The sequence below is a fragment of the Meles meles genome, chromosome 7 (assembly GCF_922984935.1).
Source record: "Meles meles chromosome 7, mMelMel3.1 paternal haplotype, whole genome shotgun sequence".
NCBI classification, from domain to species: Eukaryota; Metazoa; Chordata; class Mammalia; order Carnivora; family Mustelidae; genus Meles; species Meles meles.
The window spans coordinates 118584364-118596967 of record NC_060072.1 but is presented as its reverse complement, the minus strand read 5'-3'; the positions used below and the strand labels follow the sequence as shown (position 1 = coordinate 118596967).

At 35.3% G+C, this 12604-nt stretch overlaps 1 protein-coding gene and 1 pseudogene across 1 annotated transcript in view; one reads left to right on the top strand and one right to left on the bottom strand.

The window, feature by feature from the left end:
- CCDC7 (coiled-coil domain containing 7) overlaps positions 1-12604 on the top strand; it is a 387945-nt gene that overhangs the window by 136571 nt on the left and 238770 nt on the right. The window contains exon 9 of the mRNA XM_046011852.1: positions 664-736. Within this exon, the coding sequence (XP_045867808.1) occupies positions 664-736 (73 nt within the window). The remainder of the gene's footprint in view (positions 1-663; positions 737-12604) is intronic.
- On the bottom strand, positions 11530-12054 carry LOC123945916 (annotated as a pseudogene).

Sequence of the window (12604 nt, the reverse complement as noted above, 5' to 3'; positions counted from 1 at the left end):
TCTAGCCATATTGACAAAGAAGTTGTGACATAGATTAGAGTTTTAATGGTAAAATATACGCAATTCCTGGCTGAGATATGGAAATTTTCATTTCTAGAAAATTCATTTAGAAAAAGTATTTTTATATAAAGGTAATTGTGAAAACATTGTTCTTTTGAAATGGTTTTATATACCTTAAAAAAGGCCTAGAAAATTATCAGAATTATTTTTGTTAAAACAATATTTGATTAGGAAATTCTTAAAAATGTTGGGGAAAAAGAGAAATGATAAAAAAGACTGCATATATTTGACATATATCTATAATATACTTTTATCATAGAATTTATTAAAGTGACTTAAAAATAATTTCATGAGTTATTTGAGTTAGACTAGAAACTTAATCAGACTAAAATAAAAACCTAAAGTAGAATCCTAATCATTATTAAAATGATTTATTTGGAATTATTTATGAGGAGAATCACAATATAGCTTGGTAAGTGTTCCCAAATTCCTTTCACATCCATTAATTGTTCTTATGTTTTTATTTGATGCATTCAGGATATAAAAATAAAACAGTTATGCAGTGACATTGTAGATATGAGTAAAAATTCTTGCTCTGAGAGAAAGTAATTAGAGTTTCAAGATAGGTAATTTGAATTACTTATTATAAATTTTGTCATTAAGGATGCTGCTGTAGAAGAGAAATTACAAAATAAGACTAAAAAACAAACTTACCAAGTGTCAAGAGAATATCAAGGTAAAAAGATTTTCTGTTTTATAAGGTAGAAATGTGAGTGTGTTTTCCCATGGTATAATTATAAATAAATGAAGAGAGTACATTTTTTAATTTGAAGATATCTCCTTGGTCAGTCATCACATAATATGGAAATATATTGACCAGTATGTAAAAAATAATTTGGTGAGTTTACATTACATTACCCAGAGTTTATTTCAACTAAGATCTGTATAAGAGGGAAGTGATAACTTTGCCTCCATCACTTATCAGTATTTGGCATTATGAATTTTTAACATATCATGCCAAAAATTCAGGGTACAGCAGAACAGAAGATGATTTGTGGCATAAATAAAATTTTAGCTAGATTTTTTTTTAAAGATTTTATTCATCCATTTGACAGAGAGAGATCACAAGTAGGCAGAGAGGCAGGCAGAGGGAGTGCGGAAGCAGGAGCAGAGAGCCTGATGTGGGGCTTGATCCCAGGACCCTGGGATCATGACCTGAGCTGAAGGCAGAGGCTTTAACCCACTGAGCCACCCAGGCACCCCTTAATCATCTTTTAAGTGTACAATTCAGTAGCTTTGAGGACATTTACAATGTTATGGAACCATCACCACCTCTATTTCCACAACTTTTCTTCACCCTAAAAAGAAATTCATTAAGCAGTAACTCCCATTTCTGCCCCTATCTAGCCCCTAATAAATTCTAATTTATTTTCTATCTCTATAAACATGCCTATTATATTTCATATAAGTGAAATCATACAACATTCGTCCTTTTTTATCTGGCCTATACCACTTAACATGATGTTTTTTATTTTATTTTATTTTATTTATTTGACAGAGAGATATCACAAGCAGGTAAAGAGGCAGGCAGAGAGAGAGAGAGGGAGAAGGAGGCTCCCCACTAAGCAGAGAGCCTGATGCGGAGCTCGATCCCAGGACCCTGAGATCATGACCTGAGCCGAAGGCAGAGGCTTAACCCACTGAGCCACCCAGGCACCCCCAGTATAATGTTTTTAAGTTTCATCTATGATGTGTCAGAACTCCATTTCCTTGTGTAAAGGCTGGATCATATGAGAATTCTAATTTTAGCTTTTTTGAGTAACTGCCCTACTGTTTTCCACAGTGGCTGCACCATTTTATATTTCCACCAGCAATATAGAAGGATACACATTCTTGCCAACACTTGTTTTCTTTGTTCGTTTAATTATAATGATTCTAGTAGGTATGAAATGAATCTTATTGTGATTTTGATTTACATTTCTCTAATTACTGAAGATGTTAAGCATTTTTTATGTGCTTATTGGTCATTTGTATATCTTCTTTGGAAAAAATGTGTGTTCATCTCCTTCACCCTGTTTATAATTGGGTTTTTTGTCCTTTTGTTGCTGATTTGTGGAGGTTCTTTATATATTCTGGAGGTTTTGTCAGACATCTGGTTTACAAATATTTCCTCTTGTTCTATAGGTTGTCTTTTCACTTTCTTGAAAATGCCCTTTGATGCCTAAAAATAATTTTTTAAAGCTCAGTTTGTCTGTTTATTATTTTGTTGCTGTGCTCTTAGTGTCAATATCTGAGAATCAGTTGCCAAATCTAAGATAATAGAGACTTATCCTTCTGCTTTCTTCGAAGAGCTTTATGGTTTTAGCTCTTATATTTAGGTCATTGATACATTTTGAGTTAATTTTTGTATATGATGTGAAGTAGTGATATATACAACTTTTTTTTTTTTTTTTTTTGGCCTGTGGAAATTGAGTTGTCCCAACATTGTTTGTTGAAGAAGCTCTTCTTTTTCCACTGAATTGTATGGTACCTTAGTCAAAAACAGTCAACCTCATGTATGGGTTTATTTCTGTGCTCTCAATTGTATTCCACTGTTGTATATGTCTATTTACATGTGAATATCACACTGTTTTGATTTATTTTTGCTTTGTAGTATGTGTGGGGAAGTGTGAGTTCTTAAATTTTGTCTTTTTCAACATCACTTTGGCTCTTTTAGACCTCTTGCATCTAAATACAAATGTAGGATCAAATTTTTTTATTTTTTTCAAATAGGCCTTTGGGAGTTTCTTAGAGAATGCACTTAATCTGTAGATCACCTTGGGAAGTATTGCCATCTTAATAATATTAAGTCCCCCAATTCATGAACTCAGATACCTTTCCATTTTATTTAGGTCTTATTTAGTTTGTTATAGCAATATTTGATAGTTTTCAGTGTATAATTCTTGGGTAATATTATTTCTATGTGTTTTATTTTTTCTGATTTATTATGATGGAATTTTTATTAAATTTCATTTTCAAATTACTCGTTGCTGGTTTTAGAAATACAATTGATTTTGCATGCTGATCTTCAATCCTGAAACTTTGCTAAATTTAATTTCTATGTGGCATCTTTGGGATTTTCTAAATATATGAACGTGTCATCTGTGAATAAAGATAGTTTTACTCCTTTTCCAATTTGGATGCCTTTTATTTCTTTTTATTTTCTAACTGTTCTTGCTCAGACTTCCAGTACAATGTTGAATGGTACTGGTAAAAAACATACATTTTTGGGGCGCCTGGGTGGCTCAGTGGGTTGGGCCGCTGCCTTCGGCTCAGGTCATGATCTCAGGGTCCTGGGATCGAGTCCCACATCGGGCTCTCTGCTCGGCAGCGAGCCTGCTTCCCCCCCTCTCTCTCTGCCTGCCTCTCTGTCTGCTTGTGGTCTCTCTCTGTCAAATAAATAAAATCTTTAAAAAAAAAAAAACAAAAAAACAAAAAAACCATACATTTTTGTCTTGTTCCTGTTCTAATGCAGAAATCTTTCACTATTTTACCATTTAGAACATTAGCTGTGGGTTTCATAAATGCCATTTGTCATGTCCAATTTGTGTATAGAATTGTTTAAATCCTATATTTATTTGTGGATCTTTTATCTGCTTGTTTCATATATTTTGGCCCTCTTTTGTGTGTGTGCTTATGTTCATAGTTCTTATATATCCTTGATGAATGACCCTTTTGCCAATATATAATGTGATTCTTTGTCACTTGCAACATTTTTTTAACTTTAAATCTATCTTGTCTGATATTAATAAAGATACCTATATTAGGGTTCTCCAGAGAAACAGAAAAAATAGGAATATAGATATATATATAGATAGATAGATACAGATATAGGTATATAAAAGGAGATTTATTATAATAATTGGCACATGCAGTTATGAAGGCCAAGGAGTCCCATGATATACTATCTGTAAGTGGAGAACTGAGAAAACTAGGGGTGTAATTCAGTCTTTGGCCAAAGGCCTCAGAACTGGGAGGCTGTGGATGGTGGTGTAAGTCCCAGTCTAAGTCTGAACTCCCTAGAACCTCGAGTACTAATGTCCAAGGGCAGGAGAAGATGGATATCAAAGTTCAAATTGAGAAAGCAAATTCACCTTTTCTCCATCTTTTTCTTCTACTTAGGCCCTCAGTGTCTTGGAGGATGTGCACCCACATTAATGAGGGTGATCTTAGGCTATTGGTTTAAATGAAAATCTCTTCCAGAGACACCCTCACAGACACCCCCAGAAATTGTGTTTTACCAGGTATCTGGGCATTTATTAGCCAAGTCAACACATAAAATTGATTATCACACTACTTTAGCTCTCTTGGTTAATATTTACATAGAGTTCCATCCCTTCACTTTCAATCTATTTATGTCTTTGCATGTAAAATGAATCTCTTATACATAGCATATAGATGATTATGCAGTTTTCTTTAAATCTATCTGTCTTTTGATTGGAGAGTTTAAGTACTATTAAGGGAGAACTTGTCAAGTTTATATTTGTTTTCTGTATGCCTTAAACCATTTCCCCTTCATTTCCTTTATTACTGCATTTTGTTTGGGGACCTGAATCAGCCAAGACTGTGTACTGAATTCAATGGTGAGACAGGACCACTGGTTTTGCTCTGCAGACAGGAAAAGCCATGGGGTGTACTCTCTGTTCAAGTGCCGCTATAAGCAGGGCTGTTGGGTGGGCTACATGGCTTTCCATGTGGTATGGTTAGGTTCCCTGGTCAGTTGGACTTAAGGCCATATTCAGCAGTGGGAAGAGCTACAAATTAGTTTCCTGCACAGGCACAGGGAGAACCAGCTCCGTGGCCAGAAAGGCTCTTTGTGATCTTGACTCATGCTAACCCATTCTGCAAGTTTTCTGACTGAATAGGACCACTTGCTTTGCTCTGCTAAGCAGATCAAAGATCTACCTGCTAGACTCTCTGCTTGAGTGTTTCTGGGCTGTACAGATTAGCAAAACTTATGGTTGAGCCTACAACTTGGGCACTACAGATAGGAAATCAGTCTGCCTCGATCTGAGAGTTGGTTGCTGCAAGTCCCACTTCAATTTCCCATCACAGTCAGTTTCCCAGTGGTCAAACTCTTCATGTTCCCTTGCAATCCTCATTGGGCCAGACGGTATTAGGGATTCCTAATAAGTGACTCATAATGCTAGGGAGTTCAATGTCCACCCTGGGGTCTTTTATTTCACCCCAATGGAGGAATGATAGACTTAGAAGAGACTTCTAAGTAGGGTGCTGCACTGGCCTGAGGAAGGGGCGTTGTTGTCAGTGTGTAGCCACTTCTCTTGTTCTAAAGTGGTCTCTCCTGTAGTGCTTTAGCCTCATCTCCATGTTTTAGGATTTTTCTCACTGGTATTTGTCCTTCTTATGAGGGAGAGCAAAGTCAAGAATGACTTATGTCACCATCTTGGTAATGTCACTCATGTTAATTATTTCTTTCGCAGTGTAGAAATTTTTAAGTTTGATATAGACCCATTTACTGATATTTTCTTTTGTTGCTTGTGCTTTTGTTATTAAATCCAAAAAAATCCTTGCCAGACCAATGTTAGGGAGCTCTTTTTTTTCTATGTTTTCTTTTAGGAGTTTGAAAATATCAGATCTTATGTTTAAATCTTTGATCCATCTTGAGTTAATTTTTGTGAGATGTGTAAGTTAGGGGTATGATTTCATTTTGTTTAATGTGTTTATCTAGTTTTCCTGCACCATTGTTGAAGAGATGGTAATTTACCCATTGTGGATTTTTTTTTTTTAAGATTTTATTGATTTATTTGACAGAGAGTTCACAAGTAGGCAGAGAGGCAGGCAGAGGGTAGGGGGAAGCAGGCTCCCTGCTGAGCAGAGAGCCTGATGTGGTACTCTATGCCAGGACTCTGAGACCATGACCTAAACCAAAGGCAGAGGCTTAACTGAGCCCCCCCGAGTGCCCCCCATTGGATGTTCTTGTCTCTCTTGTCAAATATTAGAGGACCATATATAAAGAGGTTTAATTCTGCATTTTCTATTCCATTGACCTATGTATATTTTTATGCCACACCATACTGTTTTATTCACTATAGTTTTGTAGTATAGTTTGAATCAGAAAGGGTGATGCCTCTTCTTTCTCATGATTGCTTTGCTATTAGAGTTCTTTTATAGTTCCATACAAATTGTAGGATTGTTGTATCTATTTCTGTGAAAAATTATATTGGAATTTTGATAAAGATTGCATTGAATCTATAGATAGTTCTGGGTAGCATGGTCATTTAAATAATATTGACTCTTCTGACTCATAAACATGGATTTCCTTCCATTTGTTTGTATCCTCTTCAATTTCTTTCAACCACTTCTTGTAGTTTTAATTATACATATTTTTTACATCCTCAGTTAAATTTTCTCCTAGGTGTTTTATGATTTTCAAAGCATCGTAGATAGGATAGTTTACTTTTTTTGTTTTTCAGATGTTTCACTATTGGCATACAGAACTGTAACTTACTTCTATGTATCGATTTTATATCCTGCAACTTTACTAAATTCATTGATCATATTCCACACTTTTTAGTTTTGGGAATTTTCAATGTACAGTTGACACTGAACAGTGAAGTGTTGGGACATCAAACCCCTGTGCAATCAAAAATCTGTGTATAACTTTTGACTCCCCCAAAATTTAATTATTAATGGCCTGCTGTGATCAGAAGTCTTACTGATAATATAAACAGCTAATTAATACATATATTGTATGTTATATATATATATGTATATATATAATGTGCTGTATTCTTACAATAAAGCAGAGAAAAGAAAATATTGAGAAAATCACCAGAAAGAGAAAATACATTTGTATCACTGCATTTATAAAAAAAATCTGCATGTAAGTGGACCCATGAAATTCAAGCCATAGTGCTCAAGAGTCAACTGTACAAAATCTTATCTTCTGTAAATAGTGAAAATTTTAATACTTTCTTTCCTATTTGGATGCCTTTTATTTCTTTCTTGCCTGATTGCTCTAGCTAGGACTTCCAGTACTATGTTGACTATGGGTACATGTGTATTGTTCCTGATCCTGGTGGAAAAGTTTTACATTTTTCTTCACTAAGTATAATGTTAGCTGTGGGTTTGTCATATGATGACTTATGTGCCTTCTATACCTAAACTTCTCTGCATAAGCTGTTGAGGGTTTTTATAATGAAAGGATGTTGGATTTTGTCAAATGCCTTTTCTGCATCTACTAAGGGGATCATATGATTTCTATTTTTCATTCTATTAAATGAATTGTGATATATCACAATTATTGATTCATGTATGATGAACTATCCTTGCATCCCAGGGATAGCTTGCACTTGGTCATAGTGTATGATCCTTTTAATGAGTTCTTGAATTTGGTTTGCTAATACTTTGTTGTCAGTTTTTGCGTCATATTCATCAGAAAGATTAGTCTGTAATTTTCTTATACTGTCTATATCTGGCATTTGGAATCAAGTACTACTAGACTCCTACAATGAGTTTGGAAGTGCTCTTTCCTCCTCAAATTTTTGAAAGAGTTTGAGAATGATTGGCATTAGTTTTTCTTTAAATATTTTATATGATTTACCACTTAAACCATCTGGTTGTGGGATTTTCTGTGTTGGGAGGTTTTTGATTACTATTTTAGTATCCTTACTTGTTATTGGTCTCTCAGATTTTCTGTCTCTCCCTGCATCAGTCTTGGTGGGTTGTATAATTCTAGGGACTTACTCATTTCTTCTATTTATCTAATTTGTTGGCTTATAGTTGCTCATAGTATCTCTTACGATCCTGTGGATTTCTGCACTGTCAGTTGTAATTGCTTCTCTTTCATTTCTGATTTTATTATTCTTGTTTTTTCTTCATTAGTCTTTCTACAGTTTTGTCAATCTTTCAGAAAAACCTAGTGTTTCTTGATTTCTTCTGTTGTTTTTCTGGTCTCTATTTCATCTATTTTCTTTCTTACCTTTATTATTGCCTTATTTCTGCTATGTTTGGCCTTAATTTTTTCTAGTTCCTTGAGGTGTAAAATTAGATCATTTATTTGCTATCTTCCTAATTTCTTTAACAATTGGGTCTTGAACAACATGGGTTTGAACTTCATGGATCTACTTATAAGCAGATTTTTTTTTATATATGCAACATATTACCATACATGTATTTCCTTATAATTCTTAAAAGTTTTAAAATTCCAGTTAGTTAACATACAGTATAATATTAGTTTCAGATGTACAATATAGTGATTGAGACATCATCCAGTGTTCATCACAAGTGCCCTCCTTAATCCCTATCACCTATCTACCTGCCCCCCTCCCTTCTGGTAACCATCAGTTTATTCTCTATAGGTAAGAGTCTTTTTCTTGGTTTTCCTTTTCTCTCTTTCCCCCTTTGTTTCTTTTGTTTCTTAAATTCCACATGTGAGTGAAATCATATGGTACTTGTCTTTCTCTGATGGATTTATTTTGCTTTGTATAATACTCTCTAGATCCATTGATATCATTGCAAATGGTAAGATTTCATTCTTTTTTATGGCCAAATAATATTCCATGGTGTGTGTGTGTGTGTGTGTGTGTGTGTGTGTGTGTGTGTGTGTGTATGTGTACACACACATATAATTACATATAATTACATTTCTTTATTCATTTATCAGTTGATGGACACTTGGGCTGTTTCCATAGTTTTGCTATTGTAGATAATTCTGCTATCTGTTAAGTCCACCTGGTCCAGTATGTCATTCAAAGCCATTCCTTCCTTTTTGATTTTCTGTTTAGATGATACAAGTAGGGGCTTAAAATCACCTGCTATTATTATAATATTATTAGTAGTTCCTTTATGTTTGTTATTAACTGTTTTTTGTATTTGAGTGCTCCTGTGTTGAGGGTATAAATATTTACAATTGTTAGATCTTGTTGGAGTATTCCTTTTATAATTATATAGTCTTTTTTTTGTCTCTTGTTACAGTCCTTGTTTTAAAGTCTATCTTGTCTGACATAAATATTGTAGCTTCATCATTCTTTTGACATCCATTTGCACAATTGATTTTTTTCCCCCATCCCCTCACTTTCAATCTGCAAATATCTTTAGGTCTAAAATGAGTCTCTTATAAACAGCATATACTTGGGTCTTGGTTTTTTGTTTGTTTGGTTTTTTTTTTTTTAATTTTATTAATAAAAAAAAAACATTCTTTTTGCACAACACCCAGTGCTCCATGCAAAACGTGCCCTCCCCATTACCCACCACCTGTTCCCCCAACCTCCCACCCTTGACCCTTCAAAACCCTCAGGTTGCCCCAACCTCCCACCCCTGACCCTTCAAAACCCTCAGGTTGTTTTTCAGAGTCCATAGTCTCTTATGGTTCGCCTCCCCTCCCCAATGTCCATAGCCCGCTCCCCCTCTCCCAATCCCACCTCCCCCCAGGAACCCCCAGTTTGTTTTGTGAGATTAAGAGTCATTTATGGTTTGTCTCCCTCCCAATCCCATCTTGTTTCATTTATTCTTCTCCTATCCCCCTACCCCCCCATGTTGCTTCTCCATGTCCTCATATCAGGGAGATCATATGATAGTTGTCTTTCTCCGATTGACTTATTTCACTAAGCATGATACGCTCTAGTTCCATCCATGTCGTCGCAAATGGCAAGATTTCATTTCTTTTGATGGCTGCATAGTATTCCATTGTGTATATATACCACATCTTCTTTATCCATTCATCTGTTGATGGACATCTAGGTTCTTTCCATAGTCTGGCTATTGTAGACAGATGCTGGAGAGGATGTGGAGAAAGGTTTTTTGTTTGTTTGTTTGTTTTTTATCCATTCTGTCACTCTGTGTTTTGGGGTTAGTATGTTTGGTTCATTTACATTCAAAATCATTACATTTGTATTTGTACTTATTGCTATTTTGTTACTTATTTTGTGGTTGTTTATGTAGTTTTTCTCTGATCCTTTTTTCTCTTGCTCTCTCATGTTTTGCTGATTTACTTTAGTGTTATACTTGGGTTCTTTCTCTTTATTCTTTGTATATCTATTTGTGTTCTTTTTTGAATTTAAGCAGAATATTAATTAAAGACTTTTTGTAACATAAGCACTTTTTTAAAACAGTGGAATTTTTTCATTTTTAAAAAAACATTTTTTTAATTCCAAAAATAATTTTTGGCTTTCATGGGGGAGGGTGGAGGTGCTTATTTCAGTGTCTCTGATTGGTGCCTTCTGTCTAGCTCAGCTCAATCAGGTAAGTAAAGGTTCATAAGGGACACGTTTTAAGACATCAAAGTGATGTCTTAACTTAAAATAACATTAGCCTGGGATGGTTATTTATATAACCATCTAAATAAAAGAAAGTTCAAGAACCAAGATATATAATTAAACTATACTCATAAGATCTTAGTCTTAGTAATGGAAATACCTAGTATATGCAATATATAAATGATTCTTACCATTTATTTGACACCGATCATTTGCCAGGCACTGTGCTAAGTGCTTTATAAACGTGATTTCTAATTCTAAAAACCATTCTTAGGTAGATTATTAAATCTGTTTTTTGAAACAGAAGAAGAAAATTAAGCTTATTAAAGTTTAATGACTCCTCTGAGACCATATAGCTGGTAGGTGTTAGAACTGGGGTTTGACTCCAAGTTTTTCTTCCACACAACACCTATTGTATAAAGAGTTAGCAGAACAAATTGCCGTTATTATTATTTTTAAAGATTTTATTATTTATTTATTTAGCATGAGCAAGGGGAGGCACAGAAGGAGAGGGAGACAGAGATCTCAAGCAGACTTTGGGCTGAGTGCAGAGCACTTGCGGGGCTCAGTCTCAGGATCCTGAGATCATGACCTGAACTGAAGTCAAGAGTCTGATACTTACCTGACTGAGCCACCCAGGTGTCCCTGCTGCTATTATTATTTTATCCAAATTTCATCTATAAAATCCTATATGTGGCCTATAATTCTGATATGGCAATATGTAATTTTCATCATATTAATAAATAATGAAGAAATCCATTGTGTTCTTATGAGTTTGGAAAACAGTGTTGTCACAGATAACAATAAGCTATTCTTTTTTTAAACTTTTATTTTATTTAAAAACAATTAGCCAGGGTGTAGTACATCAATAATAAACTGGTTTTTTCTTTTTTCTTTTCATTTTATTTTTTCAGTGTCCAAGATTCATTGTTTATGCACCACACCCAGTGCTCCATGCAATATATGCTCTCCTTAATACCCACCACAAGGCTTACCTAAACCGCCCCCCCTGAATCACCAAAACTTTCTGATTCAAATATAAAATGCAGTATTCTATTTAGTCACAAACACAAAGATCTGAAATGTCATTTTTGAGCCATTTCTGCATAACAGTCTAGCCTACATACCTCCATAATAGAGATAATATTAAACTAAGAATTCCTTAAAGAAGTTACATTGTTGATGGAATTCAACATTATACTAGAGCCTACACAGATACAGGAAACAAAACAAGATCCTTCCACATAGCCTAAGTCCTTACAATGATATCATTTTAAGCCACTGTCTCTTCATGCTGCACATATTCCCTAATGTCTGCCTGATGAAATACCAGAATTACCATGGGGTCAGCTTTCCTGCAGTCTTGTGCAGACTTTGCTGCACCCCCAAAATTCAAAGGGATGTCTGCCATAGAATATACCGCCTCTACTTGGTGACAAGTATTTTTAGTGATTCAACTCAGTCTAGATTTCAACGCATGGTTCCCATATGGGAGGAACTGCTCTTCTCCAGGCTTTATTCACACTTTATGCTTGGCATAGGATGCAAGGTAATCCACAACTGTGATGTGCAACTGGATCTTGTGAGTCTTAGTGAGGTGCCCCTTGACACCAGGTTGTCCCCAGAGATGTTGGCCAACTTCAGGATCTTCTCATTCATGTAGTACACCTGGTCATTGTGCAGCCTGAAAACAGTAGGTACCATTGGGCCTATTGACCAGGAGCTGAAGAGTCTCCCAAATGTATTTTGCTATTATCTCAAACATTATGCAAGTCTCTTTTATAAACGAAGGCCACATTTTCCTGCTGGGTTGCAACACTGAATCTGCATGCCTCAGTGGCTAGAAACAAAACTATTAGTGGTTTTTGATTTATGGTTAGAACACCTTCTGTATGTAGCAGTCTATATTAAGTTGATGGTCACAGAAATTTGAACCCATTACACCTCTCCTACCCACAATTTAGATATAAGGAATCACATTTTACATTATTTTATTTTGTTAATCTCTTGACTGATTTTTTTAATAGAAAGCTTATCTTAACAGATTTTCCACTCAAAGAGCCCTCTTTAATATTTCTTGTAGGGCTGGTTTGGTGGTCATGAACTCCTTTAATTTTTGTTTGTCTGAGAAACTCTTTTTCTGTTCTGAATAATAGCCTGGCTGGAGGGATTGGGGCTTGGTGTAAGACAGTTAAGTAGTGAATGCCTGCAGTGCTGGTTTCCACTGGTGGCAGTGTGTTTATGCTGAGGGGTAGGGGATGGGGAAAACGGCACCTGCTTGCTCCTTCTTCTAGGAGAAGTCCCTCAGCAAACTCTGACATCAGTAACTAACCCTCCCTCCCATTAGC